Genomic DNA, 25,417 nt, shown 5'->3' with positions numbered 1-25,417 from the left:
CACATCCAAATCATTGATAAAAAATGACAAAATGCTGTGGGCCCAGCACTGATCCTTGTAGCACAAAACAGATCACAGGCTTCCAATCTGACAAACAACCCTCAATCCCCACCCTGCCTCCTACCTTTGAGCTAGTTCTGTATCCAAATGGCTAGTTCTCCCTGAATTCCACATGATCTAACCTTGCTAAACAGTTTACCATGCAGGACCTTGTCGAACACTTGACTGAAGTTCATACAGACCACGTTCACTGTTCTGCCTTCATCAATTCTCTTTGTTACTTGTTCAAAAAACTCAAACAAGTTAATGCAACATGATTTCCCCACACACACAGCCATGTTGACGATGTCTAATCAGTCATTGCCTTTCCAAATACATGACATTACAGTAGAACTTGGGGAATTACATGGTAAGATTAGAGCTCCAGAATATGTGATATTTACCATTCCAAAATAAAAGAGAAGTAGACAGGTTTTAGTTAAGGAAAATAAACTATGAAAGTTTGTGTATAAACATGTTCCAAAAGTGCTTTACAGACAACTGCAAAGAGCATTATCTCTCAAGGTTTGTGTAAAGATTTGTAGCTTGCGTAGCAGTTGTCTTAGTTGTGGAAATGTTTGTTGAGCTGGGAAACTGATTTGCAGACATTTCGGCCCATGTCTAAGTGACATTTTCAGTGCTTTGCAGTGGCCAGTATTTTGGGTCAAGATTCACTTGCTTGTTGATGGAGTCTGTTGCTCAATGCCATGCTTCAAGAAATTCTCTGGCTGTCCTATGTTTAGCTTGTTCTATGATCATTACATTGTCCCAATCAAATGGGTGAAAAAAGAACACCTTGGCAGAATATTCGCCAAGAACGGATATCCCTGCAACTTCATCCACAGATGCCTAACAAACAAAGAATGCAACGAGGACATGCCATGAGCTAACTCACTGACCATGCTCTCTTCCACAAAAAACATTTCGGAATTGACTGCCAGACTTTTCCAATCACAGATTCATGACAGCCCACGCTCAGACAACTCACAAAAGGACAAAAAACCCTAATCCCATCATGTGCAAGACTGAGATAATTTACAGGACTCCATGCAAAGATTGCACAAAACACAATATAGGGCAAACAGACAGACAACTAGCAGTCTTCATCCACGTACAGCAACTAGCCACTATACACCATGACCAGCTGTCCCAAGTAACCATAAACATACATGACAAGGACCACAAATTTGATTGGGACAACACAACGATCATAGGACAAGCTAAAACATAGGACAGCCAGAGAATTTTTAGGTGCATGGCACTCAGCCACAGACTCCATCAACAAGTACATGGACCTCAACCCAATATAATGGCCACTACAACGAAGAACCAGAACCAGCAACCAGAAGCAGCAGGAATGGAATCAAGTAAATTCCAAAAGACACAGTAAGGCAGCACAGGAGGATCCAAAGCACTGAAAATGTCACTTGGACGGGGTCAACTTCCTTGCTCAGTGAACGTACCCACAACTACGACATCATTATCACTGCAGCAGCCAATTTATGCACAGTATACTGCTACAAAACATGGTAAACAGTCACCTTGTTTTGAAAAAAATATGTGACACTAATAGTGGAAATAACACTCTAGGCCAAGGGGATAACAGGTCTGCTCTTTTTCACAACTGAAATCTCAGATCTCCCCTTGAATCAGACATTGCCCTCAGTAATGAACTGTGGTGACAGACTGTGTTCCTGGCTGAGATGTAAACACAAACTGAGAACAGGATGCTGCTGTTCGGCCTTTTGAGTCCGTTCCACTATCCAAATAATGATGTCTAATGCACTCTCTTAATGCCATATTCCCACTTTTGCCCATATTCAATGACGGCTTTAATATCAAACAATTTACTAATATCTTTCTTGAATATATTCAGGAATCCGGCATCCACTGCCTTCTGTGGTTGTGAATTCCACAGGTTCGCTACCTTTACATGAAGAAATGTTTCCTTATCTCAGGCTGAAACGGCCCTACCTATATCATAAAACTAAATGGCCCCAGGTTGCAGACTCCCCAACCAGGGAAAGCATCCTCCCTATATCTAGGTTATTCAGCCCTGAATATTATATGTTTTAATTTCTCGTCCTTATAAACTGGAATGAATACATGATATAAAGGTCCCAATGTTGGACTGGAGTGTACAAAGTCTTAAGTCACATGACACCAGGTTATTATTCAAAGGTCTATTTGCATTCACAAGGTTTCAGAGCGCTGCTCCTTCACTTGATGAAAACTTGTGATTTTACATAAACCTGTTGGACTATAATCTGGTGTCCTGTGATTTCTGACCTAATGAATAGTGTACACACCAAGTTAAATCAATCTGTCCTCATATGTCAGTGCTCCCATTGCCAAGATCAGCCTCGTGAACTCTCTTTGCTCTCCCTCTGTAGTTAAGTATATCCTCACAAAATCACAGAAGTATGATAACTCAAAATTTTATTCAGCCCATCATGACATCACTGGGTCTATTATCTAGTGCCAATCTCCTACTATTCCCCCATAACCTTAGATAGGGAGACCAAAACTGCAAGCAATACTTCAGTTGTAGTGTCACCTACCAAACATCGATGTCAACTTTCTTACTCTGAGCCGATATTATCAACTGAGCTAAAGCTGATACCCCCTTATATAGCTGTCAGACCGACATAAATGCAAAGAAAATATGAAACGGCGATGGTTATAATGTTTAACAATCAGTGGAATTTGTCGAATATACAGTGCTATTAGCAAATTTCAAGATAAAGCATAAATAATAGTCGATTTCTTTACTTTCCCAACATGTTTCTTTGGGTTGGGCTACCATATCGTGTAGTACAATACTTAGAGGTTTGCATTGAAATCAAAGATCATGCCCAAAACAACTGTTTAATGTCATAGCGATGGGATATGTATTTTCCTACAGCGCTTACCTTATGACAGAAATAAGTAAGCCTGAAGGATCTTTACTTTTACTGATGGCACTCCTATACTTTCCGGCCTCGCTCGCCATTTTTTTGTTGTCACTAAACCGCGACGTTGCGCGTGCACTGACTGATGGTTTGATGACAGCCTTTCAAACCACTCGGCGCTAAGAAAGGGCGGGGCCTCGATTAAATTTGGTGAAATACACCAATAACAACTTGAAGGTAGAAGGCAATATTTCATAAGAGTAACGATATCTGCTGTTTCATATGTAAGGTCAGCAGTTGTTTCTGTTTTATATTTGGACAAGCTCACGATAAAGAACTACAATTCCCATCTTCGCTTGGGAGTTGACAACAAACGGAACTTTATTTGAAATCGATCAGTGACTGTGATGTGGAGGTGTCGGTGTTGGACTGGGGTGGACAAAGTTAAAAACCACCCAACATCAGGTTTCGTCCAACAGGTTGATGTGGAAGCACTAGATTTCTGAGCGCTGCTCCATCATCAGGTGACTGTGAAGTATATTAGTATTTACCATCCCCTCGATCGGCCCACTCCGTCACAGTGGTGTCTGCAAGCCAATCAGCGCTCGACGTCAATCGTAAGCCAAGCTGGAATGGCAGCGTTAGCGGGGCGGTTGACCAATCGCACCGGCTGTTACTGGGAGGTGGGTGGTGCTCAGAGGTGTGATGGAGTGGGCCGTTGGGGAAGTGTGACTGGTTTGCATGGTCTCACTTGTCACTGCAACGTTTTGGAAAGTTTTCTCGGCAGCGAACTTGTTCCCTGTTTCCTTTTTGTTTTTTTCTTAGTTAATGCTGACGGCATGGGAGGTAGCGGGAGTACAAAACGCGTCTCCTTCGAAGCAGATGAGAATGATCAGATTACTGTCGTGAAGGGCATTAGGGTGAGTGGGTCACTGTCGGCAGACTGGAGAAATACAACCTTTATAACTTCTGTTAACAAATTGCTTTGGTTATATTTCACAATAGCCAGGTTCTTCTCAATAAACTGACATTCTAACTCAATGCTCAAGTATTTGAAAACTTAATTTGGCTTTTTAGTGTTCAGGTTGAGGCCTTTCCATGACGTAAAAGTTTTTAAAGACAGTGAACTCATTCTGTAACCCGTTGTTTTTGAGCGCAGAATACTCAGTTTGGCATTATTAGGGTCCTTCTGGAGAACAGACCTGTAATATTTACAATAAATTAGTTTTTGTTTGGCTTTCACTGAGTAAAATTCAAACTTTCATAAGGCTCTTATTACTGTTAAACCATAAGACATAGGTGGCACAGTGGTTAGCGCTGCTGCTCCACAGCTTCAAGGACCTGGGTTTGATTTCACACTCTGACTTTTAAAAGGAGGAAAAGCAGGCAAAGAAAACAACCACATGGTCAGAAGGGAGAAAGAAAATTACTAACTGGCACAGCACTGAATCTGCACAGTTACTGCCTTGCTGTTTGAGTTCATGTATCCTGGACATCAGATTGCATCCAGCAAAACTTAACAAACAGTGAAATTCACAGCTGTCTTTGGAGGAACCAGCACAATAACAGAGGAGTTGATAGTTTTTAATGTGTAACTTTGTTGTTAAGTCTACAGTACTGAACAGAGTGGGTTCTTCTTGATTATGTACAGTCCAAGAGATGTACAGCACGGAAGCAGACCCTTCAGTCCAACTCGTCCATGCCAACCAGATATCCCAACCTAATCTAGTCCCACCTGCCAGCATCTGGCTTGTATCCCTCCAAACCCTTCTGATTTGTATACCCATCCCAGATCTCTTTTAAATGTTGCAATCGTACTAAATAAAAGGTAAAAACAAGGACTGCAGATGCTGGAAACCAGATTCTAGATTAGTGGGGTGCTGGAAAAGCACAGCAGTTCAGGCAGCATCCGAGGAGCAGTAAAGTCGACGTTTCGGGCAAAAGCCCTTCAGCAGAATACAGGCAGAGTACCTGAAGGGTGGAGAGATACATGAGAGGAGGGTGAGGGTGGGGAGAAAGTAGCAGAGAGTACAATAGGTGAGTGGGGGTGGGGATGAAGGTGATAGGTCGGGGGGGTGGAGTGGATAGGTGGAAAAGATAGGCAGGTAGGACAAGTCATGGGGACAGTGCTGAGTTGGAAGTTTGGAACTGGGGTGAGGTGGAGGAAGGGGAAACTTCCAGCTCATCACTGTCCCCATGACTTGTCCTACCTGCCTATCTTCTTTTCCACCTATCCACTCCACCCTCTCTCTCCCCCCCGCCCCCCCCCCGACCTATCACCTTCATCCCCTCCCCCACTCACCTATTGTACTCTATGCTACTTTCTCCCCACCCCCACCCTCCTCTCATTTATCTCTCCACTCTTCAGGCACTCTGCCTGTATTCCTGATGAAGGGCTTTTGCTTGAAACGTTGATTTTACTGCTCTTCAGATGCTGCCTGAACTGCTGTGCTTTTCCAGAACCACTCTAATCTACAATCGTACTAAACCCCACCACATCCTCTGGCAGCTCATTCCATACACAAACCACCCTCTGCGTGAAAAAGTTGCCCCCTAGGTCCCTTTTGTATCTTTTCCCCTCTCACCCTAAACCTATGCCCTCTAGTTCTGGACTCTCCCACCCCAGGGAAAAGATTTTGCCTATTTATCTTATCCATGCCCCTCAAGATTTTATAGACTTCTATAAGATCACCCCTCAGCCTCTGAGGGAAAACAGCCCTTGCTTATTCAACCTCTTCCAATAGCTCAAATTCTCCAACTGTGGCAACATCTTTGTAAATCTTTCTGAACCCTTTCAAGTTTCACAACATCCTTCCAATAGGCATTTAATTGAAATCTGTATCTTCATCAAACTTTAAAAATATGAATCCTATGTACAAAGTTAGCCGAGAACACTGTTTTTCAGGGTAAAAAGATGGTGCTATTTTCTGTGTCTGGAGATTGTGAAGGAGCAAAGTTGGCCTTTAATAGAGTGATATGCTATTTCTGTCAGATGTGGGAGTTTAGGTAGAGTTTCCATGTTACTGATGATAATGCCTACAGTAACTGTGTTTGGTTGCAAATCCAGTCGAATCGCATGAAACAGTTGAAGCAGCAGTCAGAGGCAATGAGAACTTTACAAGAGCTGGGGCTGATGGGCGGCAGTTATAGCAAGGGAGAAAAGCTGCAGATACACTCAGGTAGATGGGTTAACTCCAAGAAAAGTGGGGGAGAGGCAGATAGTACAGGAGTCTTCTGTGGCTATCCCCATCTCAAACAAGTCTGCTGTTTTGGAAAATGTAGGGGGTGATGGACTCGAAGGGGAATGTAGTACGAATGGCCAAGTTTCTGATATCAAGACTAGCTGTAATGAAATGAAGAGTATGTCAGGTTTCAAGTGATTGATTGTGGTAGGGGACCCTCTAATCATAGAGGCACATACATAGATTTCTGCAGCTAGAAACGACAAACCAGAATGGTGTGTTGCCTCTCTCGTGTGTACAAGAACATTTTCTGAATATGTGGATGTACCTACGAAAGAAGGTGCAAAATGTGACATATTCTTGGAAAATAAGGCTGATTGAGGTGTCATTGGGGGAGCATTTTGGGGCCAATGGCCATAATTCTATTAGCTTTATAATAGCGGTGGACAAGAATAGACTGGATCTAAAGGTTGAAGTTCTAAATTGGAGGAAGGCTAATTTCAAAGGTATTAAGCAAGATATTTCAAAAGTGATTGGGATCAGATGTTCACAAGTAAAGGGACGACTGGACAATGGGAAGCCTTCAAAAATGAGATAGCGAGAGGCCAGAGACAGTATATTCCTGTTAGCATCAAAGCAAAGGCTAGTAGGTGTAAGGAATGCTGGAGGACTAGAGAAATTGAGGTTTCGGTTAAGAAAAAGAAGGAAGCATATGACAGGTATACACGGGAGATAACGTGAATCCTGAAAATATAAAGGCAGTAGGCGTATACTTAGGAGGGAAATCAGGAAGGCAAAAAGGGGACATGAAATAGCTTTGGCAAATAGGCTTAAGGAAAACCCAGAGGATTTTTATAAGTACATTTTAGGGCAAAAGAGTAACTAGGGAGAGAATAGGGCCTCTCAAAGATCAGCAAGGCAGTCTGTGTGGAGCTGCAGGAGATGGGGGAGACACTAAACAAGTATTTTGCATCAGTGTTTCCTGTGCAGAAGGACATGGGAGGTATAGAATGCGGGGAAATAGATGCTGACATCTTGAAAAATGTCCATATTGCAGAGGAGGTGGTTCTGGATGTCTTGAAACACATTAAGGTGGATAAATCCCCAGTACCTGATCAGGTGTACCCAAGAACTCTGTGGGAAGCTGGGGAAGTGACTGCTGGGCCCCTTGCTCAGATATTTGGACAAGTACACAATCCTTTATCTGGAATTCCAAAAACCCAAGTGTTTTTTCTGTATAACAAGGTTGTTTGTTGTGCCAACAGGTTACCCAACTCCACACCCACTCAACCTACGTCACTCATATGTGACGTGGCGCTGGCGTGGCCCAGCACTGGCCAGCGTCCACTGTGTCTCAGCGCTTGTACTAGTCACATGTGGATTTGCGGCAAGATCTTTTTTATTTCACTGTGAAAATGTCATTTATTCTGAAATGCAAAAACTTCTGAAATCCAAAAAACAGGTGGCCCCAAGGATCTCTATTAAAGGATTGCATATCAGTAAAGTGCCTCACTACAACTTGACAGAAATAGTGCATTATATTCAATCTGCCATATTACTTCAATTCATTTAACCTGCAATATGCATAAAATTCACTTACCTGCAATACCTGTTCTAATTTTAGGAGACATGGTCAGTTAGTTTGTGGATGACAACAAGTTTGGTGGTATAGAGGACAGTCAAGAAAATTGCTGATTACAATGAGATCTTGGTAAATTGCATCAATAGAATGAGGGATGGCAGATTGATTTTTAATTTGGATAAATGCGAGGTATTGTATTTCGGTAAAACTAACAAATGTAGGACTTGTACAATTGTAGGGCCTTGGGTAGTGTTGTAGAACAGAGATGTAGGAGTTCAAATACATAATTCTGTGAAAGTAGCATCACTTGGACAGGGTGGTTAAGAAGGCGATTTTCCACCCTACCTTCATTGTTAAGACCGTTTGAATCTTGGAGATGGGAAGTTGTGTTGAGGTTGTACAGGATGTTGGTGAAGCCTCTTCTGGACCTTTGTGTAAGTTGCCCTGTTATAAGAAGGATTTTTTTTTAAATAGGAGAAGGTTTAGTAAATGTTTACCCGGATGTTGCTGGGAATGGAAGGTTATAAAATCATGAGGGTGTGGATAAGTTGACCAGCGAAGGTCTTTTCCCCAGGATGGTGGAGTTCAAAACTGAGGCATATTTGTTGAGATGAGAGGAGAAAGATTTTTAAAAAGACATGAACTTGAAAGACCTTTTACAGACAACAAGCAAAACTAATGTCATTTACAAAATACCTTGCAAGAACTGTAACAAACACTACATTGGACAAACAGGCAGCAAACTAGCCACCAGGATACATGAACATCAACTGGCCACAAAAGGACATGATCTTCTCACTAATATCCTTACGTACAGATAAGGAAAGACACCACTTCGACATGGGCAACGCATCCATCATAGGACAAGCGAAACAGAGACACGCACGAGAATCCCTAGAAGAATGGCATTCCAACCAGAACTCTATCAAAAAACACATCGAATTAGACCCCATCTACCACCCCCTGAGAAAAAGAACTGGAAATGTTATCATCAACCCAAAGAAACCCGAATGTATAAATTGAAAGCAGGAATTATCAGTAGTGCTTCGCCCGGAAGCCCACTGAAGATGTTACCTAGTAGGATGACGAAACTTCTGGAAATGAACCTTGCAGCTCAGTGAGCAAACCTACATCCGGAACCTGAATCTGAGCTGCAAATCTTCTCAAACTTGATAAGACACTTGTCTCTGTAATCACTGTAATCATAAGTACCTGAGGGTCCATCACAGCACTCCACTAATTACAACTGCTAACTTGAAAATACTCTATTTAGCTAAAGTCTGCTTTCTGTCCATTAACCAATTCTCTATTCATACTCATATTTTACCCCCAACTCCATGGGCCCTTGTAAATCCAACTGCTACTTTTCTCTACGTACCCCATTCTCAAAATAAATCAATGTATTTGTTGAACATTAGTTTCCTTATGTAAAACGACATTAACATTGTCTGATCATCTTTTCATTTACCAAGTGTTATGAAGTTTTTTTCTGAACAAATTCCAGTATTTTCCCAGCAAATGATAACAAGCCTTTTCTGAATAGTAGAGTGCTCTGATATTTGAGTATAGGATTGGGTCATTATGTTGAGGTTGGACAGGATGTTTGTGAGGCCTCTTTTATAGAGTACTGCGTCCAGTTCTGGTCTCCCTGTTAAAGGAAGGATATGATTAAGCTGGAGAGGGCTCAGAAGAGATTTAACATTGTCTCAAAAGACAATCCCTTCACACTGGGTATCATCCTACTGATGCAGTCACTGGTGAGTGCCAGTGTATCAATCAAAATTCTGTAGGCTGGATGCAAAATTAATTTCTGTTTGTCGATTTCTTTTTGAATTACTGCTTAAATGCCAGTGACAAAAGCCCACAAAAGATACTGAACTGTTCACCTTTTCCGGTGCTGTCCTGCATAATATGCAGTTTTCCTTGTAAGTCTAAGCTATAAAGTTGACTATATCGGAGTAGCAGCATTGCAGATTCCCCAAGCTCAGGTTTTTACAAAGATGTTTTATATTCATTTTTGCTTGGAAAGTTAGATTTTGAAGGATTTGATGACATTCATTTCCTTCAAATGTTGTGGAAATACCTGGAGGAAGTCTTGAAAGTTCACTATTTACATAGATTTTTTCAACCAGACCTCTTGTAAATCATATGACTGGTGCTGTCTGCTTTGCTGCAAAGCATTGCTTGGGCTGTTTTGATAAATTGATTCCTTGGAAACATTCTTCTTATATCTGCTTCATTGGAGAAGCACTTGCTCAGAGCAAACTGCTTGGAGGAAAGTTTGCCAAGAACAAGCTACCCAGCTGATCCATCTCATTTCTGGGGGGGAAAAAAGTCTTCGTGCTGAGTTCAGGGTAAAGTTGTTTGTTCTTTTGAGTTTTTTTTTTAAAAGAAAACTAGAAATTGTATTTCTTGAGCAAACTGTGCCTGCAAGACACCAGAGACAACGGTGTATCATTATTGACTTAATCACACATGCCAGAATGTCAGAGCAATGGATTCTATTATGTTTTAAACTTTATCCTTTGCCTTCAAGATGAATTCATTGGCCAAAGTTTAGGTTTTCAGAAAGTCAGTCTCTGCTGAGAATTTTTTTTCCTCATCCTTTCCTGAGAATAGCATGTGTTCATTTCAAGGATATTTGAATTGAAAAGCATTTATCTTTTGGTTAACATACACATGATAAAATTAACTATTGCATTTTTATTGACTAAGTTATTGGTTTTTATCAAAGACTGTATTAAACTTAGTTAATAAATCTTGTTTAATATGATATGGTCATCTTGATAATCAGAAAAAAAGTATGTTAATTTTTTGTGACCCATAGAATAATGGATGAAAGTAATGATGCACTCTTCTGGTGTCTGTCGTAATGAGGTTGAAAGCAAAGGACCCCCATGTTTTGAAGTGATGCCTTTTCAATTTTTCGCAGTAATTTTTGCCAGATTGTTCCCCTTAGTGCAAATTGGACTTGAAGTACAAAAAGCGGTCTGATTGCGAACAGCACCATTCGATATGAATTTACTCCTTGTGAAATTTGTGAATCACCTATCCTCCATATTAGATTTTTGAAGCTAATTTCAATTTTAAAATAATATTATTTTAATATCACATTTTATGTAAGTCATCTCCATTAAAAGCTGTCTTACAAATACCAATATGGTATTGTTATGAAGTTGAAGGCATGTACTGTACCTTTGAAAGAGTGAAAGTTGAAAAGCTGGCAAGCACCTGTCATGTGACTGACTGCAGGCACAAAGTGTACAGGACAATTTGAAGATGTAACATTTGAGCTGTAACTCAGATAATGAGTTGTTTTCACAATAATTCAAATTAAGCCAGTCAATCTAAATTATACCCTAAGATACTAAAATCCAATTGAATTTGGTTTCATGCTGTCAAAACAGTAAAATTCAATGAGATGATCCAATGTTTTGGGGTATTAAAGCAGGTATTTTGGGCAGTTAGCCAAAGAAAGAGCACCTACTGTCATCAAAGATTGCCCGCAAACACACTCTCTAAAACGCACCTTTCAAATTAAAATTCTTTGCAGCAGAAGACCAAAGGTGACCGAGGGAGATCAAAACCGCTGTCTGGTTGTGAAAATTGGTTTGCTGTAAATTTAATAGGGGCTTTATTGGATCAGTATATTGTTATAAAGTGGGAGGTAGATAACCAGTTTTTAAGAGAAAGGAGCCTTAGAATTGTAAATACTTGTTATTTAGTGTTCTCTTTTGGAGTTTTTTTTAAATAGTGGAATTTGGGTAGTTCTCACTCGTACTTGAACAGATTACGAGGTGAGATGAGCTTTTCTGTGTGTTTGATTTAATTAGCAGAAGGGTTTACCCCATGTCATCACACTATATAAGACTTCAGTAAGTTTTGAATTTCTTTTCATTATATCAATATGGGAAGAGTTTCAGTAATTTGCTTGTTAATGTTTGCCCAGTTTTACAAACCACGTGGCACAGTTTGTGTATCTCTTTAGAATTTGAGAGTTAATCTTAAGTTTTCTCTCTTGAATGTTCACTTGATATCAAGAGGTGGAAAAGCATTTGTGGCAAGTTAGCATGAGTAACTGAATATCATGTAGGTATTACTGAAATGTAACAGTGTATCTCTGCAAGGGGGGCTAACTGGAAAATATAAAAGTGATAAAACCAGCCTCTCAAAGAGCGATATTAATCACATGTTGAAAACATAAATTCTGTGTAAAATTTTATATTAGGAGTCTCAAGTGTGGAGATGTGAAAAATATCTTCCACACTTCACAGAACATGTGTGCGGAATGAAATGAGATTTCTGCAACAAAAATTATTCTGAAATGAAGTAAGTCTCTGGGAACAGTGTACAGCTTTAAAAAGTTTTCTGAAGTATGGTTTATGCTAAAAACAAGTTTTAAAAAATTGCTATTCTTAATGAATAATAGGTACTTGGATTTGGGAACTTAATATGAACAGATTTCCACTACTTTATCTAAACAGCTCTCCGACAGTGTCATTAGCCGTATGCGGGATGCTTCTTCACCGGCTGAAAAATCCCAGTCGTCACCTGCAGGACCATCGTCATCTACTGGAACTTGTCCGCCTTCTCCAGTCCAACCAATAGGTATTATCTTGCTGCATTTCTAATGATGCTGTTAAGTCTGGTTCAGGTGTTGAAACTACCATCCATTCTGTGCATCTTTGCATAATTGTGTTAAATGGACTTTCTGCATGTTTAAATGGAGGAGGAGAAATAAGAGGTAAGGAGAAAGCTTGAGTGGCAAACCAGCAATTAAATGGTAAAAATTGTTGGTGGAATTTGGAAGACAAGTGAAAAAACAAATTATGACTCTGCAAAATATCAAGGTAGTGTATTGTGCAATCTTTTGAAGCACAAGGAAATCAAATGCTGTTATTCAGTCGTGCCTCTGAAAGAATATTAGATGTTTAGAGCATCTTAGAGAATATTTAGAGAATATTAGAAGGAAGCCTCTGAACATAGTGGACTCTTCAGCTTACAAGTATATATGGTTGGATGATTAATTGAGAGATTAAATAAGAAGCAGCAATGGAGAAGGAGAAGCTAATTCCCTGTCAAAACTCATGCCTCGGAGAGTAGCTGATCGATGTCTCATCATGTGCAATCATTGGATTGTTATGATATCCTCCTGAGTATAGGAAGTATAGTTAGTAAGTTTGTTGATGGCACCAAGGTGTTGTGGACAGGGAAGAAGATTACCTCAGATTACAATGGGATCTTGATCAGATGGGCCAATGGGCTGAGGAGTGGCAGCTGGAGTTTAATTTAAATAAATGTGAGGTGCTGCATTTTAGAAAGACAAATTAGGGCAGGACTTATACACTTAATTGTCAGATCCTGGGGAGGGTTGCTGAACCAAGAGACCTTGGAGTGCAGATTTCTAGTTCCTTGAAAGTGGAGTCGCAGATGAGGATAGTGAGGAAGGCATTGAATGTGCTTTCCTTTATTGCCAGAGCAGTGAGTATAGGAGTTGGGAGGTCATGTTGTGACTGTGCAGGACATTAGTTGGGCCACTTGGGGAATATTGCATGCAATTCAAGTCTCCTTCCTATCGGAAGGATGCTGTGAAACTTGGAAGGGTTCAGAAAAGATTAACAAGGATGTTGCCAGGGATGGAGGGTTTGAGCTTGAAGGAGAGGCTGAATCGGCTGGGTTTTCCCTCGAGCATCAGAAGCTGAGGGGCGACCTTGTAGAGGTTTACAAAATTATGAGGGGCATGGATAGGATAATTAGACATGGTCTTTGCTGTGGGTTGGGGAGTCCAGAACTAGAGGGTTTCGCTTTAGGGTGAGAGGGGGAAGATAGAAAGAGACCGATGGGGCAACGTTTTCATGCAGAGGGTGGTGCATGTATGGAATGAGCTGCCAGAGGACGTGGTTGAGGCTGGTCCAATTAGAGCCTTTAAAAGGCATCTGGATGGGTGTATGAATAGGAAGGGTTTAGAGGGATATGGACCCAAGTGCTGGAAATGGGACTAGATTACCTTACGATATCTGGTTGGCAAGGACAAGTTCGACGGAAGGGTCTGTCTCTGGGCTGTGCATCTCTATGATCCTATATTTCTGTTAATTTATGAATCTGAAGCCGTCCAACACGATAGTGGGGAGTAAATCTGGATTCAAGTAATTCAATGCTACTTTTGTGTGCATTTGTGCGTGACCAAGTGATTAAAAAAATCAGTGACAAGGTTAAATTTGCTCTTTATTTTCTTTACAAAAATTTCCATATCTGTTTCCAGCTGTCAGTAAATCTGTTATCTTGTTTATTCTGTCTATCTTTACCTCCACTTGATGTACATTGGTGGATTTATCATCCAATAACTTGATTGGTTTAGCAATTGGTTCTGTTTGCTTTCTACAGTTCACATCTTGCATACTAATTACCTTTCCCTTGATCAACCACGACCAACTTTTATTATTCTAACAAATTGGTTTCAGATGCCTCTGCTTAATTCTTAATCCTTAGGATGTAGCATATCCACAACTTCCTGCACCTCCACCTCTCAGTTCATATTGTGCTATTTTTCCAGTTTTGAGTTTGAATACTCAACATGTTCACAGCAGAACTCAGCTTTGCTTCATCTTTTGTGAAAAAAACTTCCTCCAAATCAACCTCTCGATTCTGCAAAAATTCACTATCCTTGATGTTTTGTTTCAGCTGTAGTGGCACACAAGTTGTTGAAAGTCACTTGTTGAGCAAGAGAGACCTGGGCACAGTGTCATCACCGGTAGACAAGGTGGTGAAGAAAGCATTTGGCATACTCGCCCTTGTTAGTCAGCACTGAGTGTAAGAGTCAGAATGTCATGCTGAGGCTGTACAGGACATTGAGGCCATTTTTGGAGTTCTGTGCACAGTTCTGGTCACCCTGCTATTATTAAATTGGAAAGGGTACAGAACAAACTTTGAAGATTGTTGCCAGGAATAGAAGGTTTTGAGTTATAACAAGAGTCTTGGCCGGCTGGGACTATTTCCCTGACAGTACAGGAGGTTGAGGGGTGACCTTATTGAGGTTTATAAAATCATGAGGGGTACAGAGAAAGTGAATAGCCAAGTCTTTTTCCTAGAGTTTGGGAGCTCACAATTAGGTTTAGATTGAGAGAGGAAAAGATTTAAAAAGGATCTGAGAGGCAACTTTTTCACGGAGGTCCGTATATAGAATTAACTGCCGAGGGAAGTGGTAGGTGCAGGCACAGCTAGAACATTTAAAAGACATTTGGGCAGGTACGTGAATAGTAAAAGTTGAGAGCTGTAGGCCAAATGCAGGCAAGCGAGACGAGTTTAATTTGGGAGACCGAGTCAGTGTAGACCGGTTCAAAACTCGGTCAAAGTGATTTAAGTTTTGATTCAAGAATAAATTGAGAACAGGTCAGAGAGAGTAGGAAATCAGAAATTTGGGGGGAAACCTTATATTGGGATGGGCAGAGAAAACCTATGGTGCAGGATGTCCAAAAAATGAAATTTGAGGTCATTGATTCAGTCAAGCTTTGTATACATGAAGGGAATCTAGAATTCTTCTTAATAAAGCTAGAGTAGTTGAAACATTCAGAACTGAAATTATTTGGGCGTTGTATTAAATATCCAAGCCCTATTAGCATCCATACCTCTGAGCTCGCAGACCTGCGTTCAAGTCGTACCTGATTCAGAAGTTTGTCATAACATGTCAAACTGCTGCCTCACTGCGCCTCACAGCGCCAGAGACCCGGGTTCAATTCCCGCCTCAGGCAACTGACTGTGTGGAGTTTACACATTCTCCCCGTGTCTGCATGGGTTTCCTCCGGGTTGCTCCGGTTTCCTCTCACAGTCCAAATATGTGCAGGTCAGGTGAAGTGGCCATACTAAATTGCCCGTAGTGTTAGGTAAGGGGTAAATGTAGGGATATGGGTGGGTTGCGCTTCGGTGGGTCGGTGTGGACTTCTTGGGCCGAAGGGCCTGTTTCCACACTGTAATGTAATCTAATCTAATCTAATCTAATCTAATCTAATCTCATGTCCAGACAGGTTGATTTTAAAACTATCAACAGTTTAATGTGAGCCACAGGAGATGCTCACAACATAATCTTGATTTAAAAGGCTCTGGTAGTGCAGTGTCCTTCTTTCTTGTCCAGATGTCTGCTCAAATCACACTTACCCAGAGGTATATTTTAACAAAATTAAAACATATTAATTAAAATAACTACAAATACAGTTTGAAATCAAAAATAACTTGTGATTGAATTGAGTGGTAAAACAAACTTCATGACTCTGTGTTCTTTGTGTTCCAGTGTTTGAAAGACAGATTCAGACAGGGGCTGTTCAGAGGCTTCGATTGTGAGAGTAGTAAGTTAAACTGCATCAAAACACATGGTCACGCTAGATTCCAGATACTGCCAGGATATACACTTTCTTGGCAATATACATCACATAGACCATTCAGCCCATCTTGGCTCCTGTTCACATCAGTGACAAAAGATGTTTCTTGCAGCTGTCAGTTGTGAGCAGTAAGACTGTCTTCATTAATGAAGTGTCATGATGCTCTCCATAAGAATTAATGGATTTGAGATCTGAGTAACCAATTAAAATACTTAAGAACTATGTATCTTGAAGATTAAATGGTTCCTGGTATACAGAGTATTCTTCTTCATTGTATTGTGAAATTAAGCAGACATATTTAACACTAAAGAAAAGCTGAATGGTTAGAGATTTATGCTGCTTTTGAAGAGGTCTTCGATGTGTTTCTTACACATCAGACCTAATTAGATTTTATTTAAAAGTGCATCACATTGGCTTTAGCTCAGTTTAGTGTTTTGAAAGGAAAGAATAGAAGTGTGCACTTCAAACTTTAAAGTTTGCATTAACTTCAATGCTGTGCATCAATAAATCAATTGAATTCCCACTGGCAAGTGAGGGTGCTGGATTGAGCTTAGATTGGACCTTGAGAAATCAATTCAACATGTCTATGAGCCCTTTGAAGAGACAACGCATTCCCTTGGTTGGGTTTCAAAGATGTTACAAAATGATTCCAATGCAACCTTTTCTTTTTGACATTAGCACAGTTCTGTCATTTTGAATTTCAGGTTCTTTGAAATGTGAAATATAAGCAGGATGGTTGAAGCCATCAACTCTATATTTGCCAGTGGTTTAAAAGAATGCTTCACTAAATTTTCTGGAGGTTACATGCAGCGCATAAACTGTAATTGCTCGTATAAGTTAAACATCCTATGAATCCTTAGTGAGACTGTTTGCTTGCAATAATCCGCATTTTCCTTCAGTATTTGTATCGCCACTCAGCACCTGTGGTTTGAGTCATAGGCATATTTAGGAATTAGGAGACTTTTCATTCTTGAAGTTGCATCCTGCTAGTGCTTCCTTGCATAAGAGTGTTGTCATATTTCATCCTGTTGTTTTATTATGTTTTGATTTTTGTAATTCCTGCATCAAGTTTGTGTTTTGCAGTTACTTGCAGTAAAAAATATATTCTGTCTTGAACGGCTTCCATCTCTGCGATGTGCAATGCACTCCACTACATCCACAGTTAACTCACGAGCTGCCATGTGGATGTTTCATATGGTATAATAGCTGTGTATCATAGGATTTGCAAAAGTCCTGCTGCCTTGCTAAATGAGTACAGAATACATGAAGTATGTTGACTGTCTTGAAATGGCCCACATAAAGTACGTTAGTATGTCATATTAATGTGGACTATTGAGACACAGTTTTTATGGAAAAATAAAACTCTGGTTTGTATAACTTGCATAATTTCTAGCCTCTGACCTGACCAAATAAGTACTGTGGCTTCAGGGGCAAGGCAAAGGCTATGAATTCTGCAATGAGTAACTTGCCACCTGATTTTTCAAAGGGTGTCCACTATCTGTGATGCAGTGTTCCCAACTTGGCTAGATTATTGCATCTCTGGCAAGACGCAAGAAGTTCAAGATGCATTGGAAGTTTCCCCCGAGCCACGCACAAACCTGATTGCAAACGTAATTGCTATTCCTTAACTGTTATTGGGTCAAAATCCTGGAACTCCCTTACAGATGGTACTATGGGTATGTGTACACAACATGGGCTGTAGTGGCTCAAAAAGGTTCCTCACTTTTGTCCTTTTGAGGGCAGTTGGAATATGGAAGTGAAAACTAACCCAGCAAGTGACACTGTCATCTTATGAATGACAAACAAAAACATGGTCTTTTTTTTTGAAACAGAGTTATAATTTTAGTGTTGGCTTATTTGTGGTGAAGTGATATTTTGCTGTACGTTCTCCCTCTATACTGTAGTTTTTTGGTCGCATTTAAAAATATTGGTTCACTGTTGGTAGGTGAGGTCCAAAGCACTACAGTATATTGCTTACATATCAATTACCAAGAATGTAGTCTGTTGCCCTGTCCAGTACCCACACTTAATAATTTACTTATGACTTTCAAAGTGGAATTGAAATGGTGTTCTGGGCTATTGATTCAAGTTTCTCAGTTGAACTAAATGATTCAACTTTCCATAAATGCAATATAAACTTTTACATTGATAAACAAGCATTTTTAATATGTGCAGAAGATGGATGTGCACAGCAGTGGGATAAATTAATAAGATTGGCACAAATAAATACATTTGAGGCAGAACTTGACACTATGTACAAATGACATAGTATGCCTGGCTGTGATGATTTTTTATTTGTTAGCAAGGGCCTAAAATTTGGGAAATTGGTCTTCAAAAGAAGTAGTGAGTAACATAGTTGATGTATTTAATATAATAAAAATTATTAGTTTCAGGGAACATTTCTTTGGATTGGAAAATGGCTAATATAACTTATTTATTCAAAAAGGGAAGGAGATGGACAGTAACAAACTACTCGCCAGTTAGCTTTCCATCTGGAATTGGAATCTTGTTCAAAGTTATTATTCACAACATTATAACAGGACACTTGGAAATGTTCAAGATAATCTGGCAAAGGTTTTGTCCAAGGGAAATCATGTTCAACAAATGGCTTGGGATTCTTTGAAGAAGTAGCTTGAGCAGTGGATACAGGAAAATCAACAGATGTATTCTGTTGCAGTTTCCAGAAGGTATTTGATAACATGCCGCATCAAATACAGTTGCACGAAACAAACACTCCTGGTGTTTTGGGTAATATATTGGCATAGATGGAAGATTGGCTGGCTAACAGGAAGCAGAGAGTTGGAATAGGTGGAAGGAATATAATACAGATGTTGGCCACCTGAAACAAACAGAATGCTGCAAAAAGTCTGAGTCTGACAGCATCTATCGCGAGGAGTCCGGTGTAACTTTTCAGAACTTATAACTTGTAAAGAAAGCTCATACTGGACTCAATAGTAACTCTGTTACTTTCTTCATTGGTGAGACTCCATCTGGAGAGGTGTGTAAAATGCTGATCACTGAACTTAAGGAAAAATGTTAATGCATTGGAAGCTGCTCAGACAAAGTTGACTAGACTAACCCCTGAAGTGAGTAAGGAGTTGTGTGAGCGAAATAGACTAAACCTGTAGCCTTCAGAGAAATGGATTAATTGAAGATCCTAAGAGGTTTTGACCAGGTGGGTGAGGAAACAATGTTTCCTCAGAGTGATAGCTTAGCAACATCTGTGGTGAGAAAGCATTTCTGGTCCAGTAACCTGACAATGAATTGTCAGGTTGTCACATCTGCTGAAGATGGAGTGGGACAAGCAAGGAGTAGGATATAATACCTGGAGATAGAGCCCAGGAGAGAGCAAAGGAATGGGTAATCGTCAGCCTGGGAGAATCAATAGGCTCTAATGGGGACCATTAGAAGCTAACAGTTTGTTGTGGTAGCAGCCCCTGTGATGACAAGGCCTAATGTGTGGCAGTTGGGGTAAGAACTTGAAAGAAGATGCTCAGGCCCTAAAATTATTGAATTCAGTATTGAGTCCAGAAGGCAAGAGGGAATACAAGCCAAAAATAAATTCCTTTTCTTCCAGTTTTTATTGAACTTCGCTGGAGCACTGCAGCAGAAAGCTCAGGGGTATTTTTGTGGACAGGTCAAAGATTTTCTGCAAGTAGCTGCCCAGTCTGCATTTCATCTCCCCAGTGTGGAGGAGACCAGATTGAGCAAAATGTATGTAAATTGCTGTTTCACCTGGAATTTGTGTCTGGGTTCTTGGATAGTGAAAAGGGAGGAAGTAAATGAGCAAGTGTTACACTTCTGCAATTGCATGGGAAGTGCCATGGGGGGGTATGGGGTAGAATTGCAGGTGGAGGAGGAATGGACCAAGATGTCCTGAAGGGAATAGTGCCTGTGGAACACTGACAAGGGGAATGTGTGTCTGGTAGTGGCAGAAATGGCAGATTATGATGCTTTCTGTGTGAATGCTGATAGTTTGCAAGTGAAAATGGGTAAACACGACAGGTGTTCTGGGAAGGAGGAGAAGGGGTGAGGGCAGAAGTGTGGGAGATGGGTCAAACAAGGCTGAAGGCCCTGTCGACCACAGTGACGGAGATTCCTTTGCTGAAGTAAAAATGGACTTTTCAAAGACCTCTTGTGGAAGCTGGCATTTTTGGAACAGATCTGATGGAGACAGAGAAATTGGAAAAATAGCATAGTCTTTACAGGCAGTGGAGTGTTAAGATATTTCATGTAGTTTACTGTTGGAGTTGGGGGGTTTGTGTTGGAGAAAGGTTGCCATCCTACCCTCAAAAGTGGAAAAAGATGTCAAAGAATGTAAAGGAGGAGTCAAAGGTGGACCAGGTGAAGGAGAGAGTAGGGCAGAAATGTTCAATTAAATTGATAAATTTTTCCAATTCTGGGTGAGAGAGGGATGTTATCATTGGACCAGAGCAAGAATTGTGGGGTAGGGAGCCAAGTACAGCTGGAACAAAGAATGCTTCCCAGACCTCAGAGACAGGCAAAATTTGGCATCTCTGAGTCTTTGTCTGTCTGTATCTCTCTCTCTACCGATCAATGACTCCTCTCCTCCCCTCCCCTCCCCATCCCGTCTTGAGCATTGATGCCCATCTTTTGCTAGCTCTGATGAATTCTGAAGAAGGGTAACTGGACCGGAACAGTGAATTCTGCTTTCTGTACACAGATGCTGCTGGACCTATTATATTTATGCAGTAATTAATTTCAGAATTCCATCTTATTTTTGTTTCATTTAATTCAATTATTAGGTATTTGCCTCTTCGTACATTTATCTATGATGCATTTGTCTTTTTATCACTTTTTCAAAACTTCTCCAAATAAACAATGCTCTGTGCAGAAATTGGTTGCAGATAACTTTTGCTGTGCATGTTATTTCCGACTAGTGCCTGAGAGCTGTGTTCAGTGGCTGCTGAAACACCTCTACGTGTGTTGTTATGGTGATCTCTTAGTTTCTTGTAATTTCCTAGTATGAAGTGAAGAAAATGAATTGAAATGTTGCAAATCATCCAGCATAGCTCTATGTATTCTACCTATTTCTGGAACTCTATTGTCACTTTTTTGATGCTGTCAGCTTTATAAAATATTTGTAGTATAACTGTACTGGCTTTTTGATGGAGTAATATGATTTAAGTGTTGTGATACAATGGTTATTCCAAAGCTGTGGAAGAGCATTGCATCCTTCAGATATGTAGTTTCCTTGACTGAGTACGAATGAATACTTTGCAGTGTCTTCAGCTTATTTTCTCTAAAGTGATTCCACAGTCGACATGATGGTGCAAGAAAAATTGGAAAATGTTTTAAGACTCGATGCAATTTTTCATTGTGCTTGCCACGAATATTTAAAAGGCATTGTGCAACTTTAAACTTGGTTTGTTGAATCTTGCTTCAACGTTTTTTTTTAAGTTACCAAAGCACTTGTTAAAAGATTTTTCTTGAAGTTGAATGGTGTTTTAGATTTCTCCCTAGCAGCTTGAGTCTGTCATGGAAATCATGTCAAATATACTGTTTATATGATTTATGAAAGGTAATGTTGATTCTGACCAGCTGACCTATGGAGGCACTGATTAATGCTCTGTATTGTGGATAATTGAAGTGGTTAAATTCAACCAACTTTGTTTGAATATCTGTAATTGAAAACCAATGTGTGTTCTTGACAAGTAGGCCTGTTTTTACTTGATAGCCAGAGTTTCAGCAGCAAATGTGTTCTTCACCAGTCTTAATTGCTTCATCTCCCATATCAAGAAGCAATTTTTCCCTTTTCTTCCATGAGAAATATCAAATCCCCAGCACTGGAAAGTCCATCACCGAGATTTATGTGAGCATCATGAAACATCATCTTTTTGTCATATTCATGAAACTATCAAAATTTGGGAACTTTTTCATACATTTTATTTAATTGTTTAGAATCGATTTACTCTGAAAATGTCATCTACCTGGGTATTTTTCATGATCAGAATAAGTTGCAGCACATCAAAATTTTGTTTGACCTGGTCTCTGGATTTCACCAGTGAAGTTGGCCAACAGATTTCCTCAGCTGTTCCATCTAATCCTTAACAGAAACGTCATCTTTCTATCTCAGTCTGGTGTGACGAACTGCAAGAGATTTAGAGTTTTCAATAATGCCTCTTTGTATATGTTTAGATTTGACTCATTGCTTAATTTTGACACCCATGTACTTGAATGCTCCAGAGATTTGTTTGCCTATTCTTAATGCTTCCTCATTCAAATGATCATCTCCCTATCAAAGTTATTAGTCCCTCCTCACCCCTACAAAAGTTGTCGACATGTATCATAAAGATGCACTGTGAAGAGAACATTGAGTCTACCTTGAATTGTGAGCACCTTTACTGAAAAGATATCATACACATGAAGCATCACTTCACCCATTCATGCATTTGCGCAATTTCTCGAGTTTTCAGCTCTGATCCTGGCACTTCCTTTTGGGGGCTATACAAGTATTCTCTAGTGAGAGCATGTTACCTTGATACATTGTTTTGATATTCATAAAATTATACTTTGAAAAATAAGATTGTTGAAATAGTTAAAATGATTTTCAAAATTACGTCTCAGCCATAAGAAAGTCTCCCTTAATCTATTTCTCCCACAAGCATTGCTCAAAGCTAGCTCACAGCCCTGCTTTAGTCGTTTTGGTCTCTCTCAATAGAACCATTTCTACATCCACCCATTTGTGTGACCAAGTCTGTTAACCTCAATCATCAACTTCAGAATACCTTCTGATGTTTTTCTGATCGATTATTCTTCTAATCAGTTTTTTAGATTAGATTACTAGATTAGATTACTTAGTGTGGAAACAGGCCCTTCGGCCCAACAAGTCTACACCTTCCTGCTGAAGCGCAACCCACCCATACCACTACATTTACCCCTTCACCTAACACGTCGGGTAATTTAGCATGGCCAATTCACCTGACCTGCACATCTTTGGACTGTGGGAGGAAACCCACGCAGAAACGGGGAGAATGTGTGGAGTTCGCACAGTCAGTCGCCTGAGGTGGAAATTGAACCCGGGTCTCTGGCACTGTGAGGCAGCAGTGCTCACCACTGTGCCACCGTGCCGTCCATTTATCACAGTATCGTCCATTCTACTAGTAGGCGCAAAGACCTCTCTTTATGGGAGTTGTATTTTTATCTGTTGTCCTAGGAAGCTGTCCATCACCATGCTACCCTGTTACTATGTCTGATGGTAGCTTTGTTTTTCTTGTTAAGATCTCTGTACTATAACTCATAGAATGGCTGCGAGGAAATCATTTCGACATTACTCTTTCCTCTGAAATATGTCCCCTCAGTCAATACTGGAATTGCATTTTCTAGTTCTCCACTCACGTACGCCCACTGCTAATGTTTCGCTCTCCATTATTGTCCCTCACTTGGGATACTGAGCCTTTTTAAAAAAATATTTTGCTGTTGACTTGTCTGCTTATCCCCACTATTGTGTCCACCCTCAATCATCTGACTATGCTAGCCGATAAACTAAGTGGTGAACCTACTTTGGCCAGTGAACCTAACTCAGCGATGCATGTACCGATTGCAAAACATGTATTTCCTGAATTCTTAAGTCCTTCCCATCTGGTTCCAATTCATTCAACACATTTGGGTGCAAAGAACTTGGTGTTTCATCATCAGTGCCTTCTGCCACTTTGAGAGCTTGACAATTCATTCCTCGTGCCCAGCACTTGGGAAGACTGTGTGCCTTTATAGTCCGATATCTATGTTGTATTATGAAAGCTATCCCACCATGTACAGTACTTTACTTTTCTTTGCTCTTGCATTTACCATGTCGTCTCTTAAAGTAAATCATTTCATTAAATGTGAAATCTCTCCAGAATGGTGTGATGTTATGTCTCGGCAGTATTGTTTTTCTAACGCTACATCTTTAATGAATATTTTCCTACCGGTTTGCAATGCATTTATCTGGGAGCAAAAAATAGAGCTGATTGGTGTTCCTCCTGTTCTATAATGTTGGAAGTATTTTTGGGTTTTGAATCTGTGGATTAACATGTGCTTCTGCTGACAACCATTCTAAGAAGATTTTAACATGTACTGTTCATGCTGATGCTGTTTGCAACTTGGATTGACTTTATCTCTAATTATTTATACTTTCTTTGACAAAAGTCATTGTTGAATGGATTTTCTGTTACTTTACACAAGTGTAATTTTTAAGTTCTCACATGTTTGTCATTTGTCACTTCACCCTGATGCTCAATTGAGAATTTTGTTGCTGGTTCAAAATCTGTGAACCCAAATTTACATGACTTAGTCCACCAGTCTTTGTGTTTACCACTATAGAAATGATAGATCTGTTACCTTGTCTACAAATTGCAATAGAGGCACATGCTGACTGTTGTGCCATGTATTCAAATCTCTGCAGCTTCATTAGATTTCCAGGCAAAAGAAACATTTTGTATGCAGGCATGATTGAAGAAGAACTTGGAAAGAGAGGGTAGGAATCCAGTTGTTGTCATCCTTTTTCAGTACCAGTGACATGGACAGGACTGGAACAACTTACATTATGAAAGGTTTCAAACAATTTAGATCTTAAATTCAAGTGCAGATCATTTAAAGTGGTACTCCGTATCTTTGATATCTCAGTAGGCTTTGCATGTCAGGCAGGAGAGAACACATCTGGGGTGAGACTCCATACGAGTGAGTTATCGCTTGGTCCTTTTGGAGGCAGCATGGAAGTTTGATCGAGGGGAAGAGATGCTTTTTGTTTGTTATTTTGGCTTGGCGTTTGTAAGGTATTTTTGAACAATAAATTGAAGCTCAGGATCAGGAGCGCAAGGTGAGTTGCACACTGCCGTATTTATAGCCTCTGACCTGTTCTTACTCAGAGTTGAAGTGGTGAGTCCATTTGAGTTTCTGGTCAATAGTAACCCCAAGGATGTTGAAAATGGGGGATTGATTAATGCAGTGTCAAGCCGTGGTGATTAGGTTTGTTTGTTTGTTAATGAACTTGTTCATTGCCTGTCATTTGGTGTTGCAAATGTTATTTTCCACTTGTCAATCTGGATTTTGTCCAGAATCTGTTCCATTTGAATATGGACTGCTTCACTATATGAGGAGATGAGAATGGTGCTGAACACGATGCAGTCATCGGTGACCATCCTCACTTCTGACAAGGGAAGTTTATTGAAGCAGATGAAGATTCTTCGACCTAGTGCACTATCCTAAGGAACTGCTGATTGAGATGTCCTGGAGCTGCGATGACTGACCTGCAACAACCATGACTATCTTTTACGTGCCAAAGGGCTTGAAACTGACTGGAGCATTATGGAGCTGGGGGGGAAAAAAAACAAATGTAGTTGTAATTTGAAG

The 25,417-nt window shown here is 40.2% G+C and overlaps 2 protein-coding genes across 3 annotated transcripts in view; one reads left to right on the top strand and one right to left on the bottom strand.

The window, feature by feature from the left end:
• The window catches only part of exoc4 (exocyst complex component 4), a 604,047-nt gene extending 600,967 nt beyond the window's left edge, over positions 1–3,080 (bottom strand). Inside the window, exon 1 of the mRNA XM_043714034.2 lies at positions 2,952–3,080. Within this exon, the coding sequence (XP_043569969.2) occupies positions 2,952–3,031 (80 nt within the window). The 5' untranslated portion in view covers positions 3,032–3,080. The remainder of the gene's footprint in view (positions 1–2,951) is intronic.
• A 552-nt stretch (positions 3,081–3,632) lies between these two features.
• Positions 3,633–25,417, top strand: part of chchd3a (coiled-coil-helix-coiled-coil-helix domain containing 3a) — a 231,677-nt gene continuing 209,892 nt past the window's right edge. The window contains exons 1-2 of one of the 2 annotated variants that reach the window (XM_043714036.2): positions 3,633–3,850; positions 12,179–12,302. In XM_043714036.2, the coding sequence (XP_043569971.2) occupies positions 3,770–3,850; positions 12,179–12,302 (205 nt within the window). In that variant the 5' untranslated portion in view covers positions 3,633–3,769. The remainder of the gene's footprint in view (positions 3,851–12,178; positions 12,303–25,417) is intronic. The other variant, XM_043714037.2, reaches the window with a different exon arrangement.

The sequence above is a fragment of the Chiloscyllium plagiosum genome, unplaced genomic scaffold, assembly GCF_037043375.1.
Source record: "Chiloscyllium plagiosum isolate Xiang-an unplaced genomic scaffold, Cpla_swu_hap1 HiC_scaffold_23, whole genome shotgun sequence".
Classification (NCBI taxonomy): Eukaryota; Metazoa; Chordata; class Chondrichthyes; order Orectolobiformes; family Hemiscylliidae; genus Chiloscyllium; species Chiloscyllium plagiosum.
The sequence above is the reverse complement of the archived record's forward strand: the minus strand, read 5'-3'. Positions and strand labels throughout refer to the sequence as shown.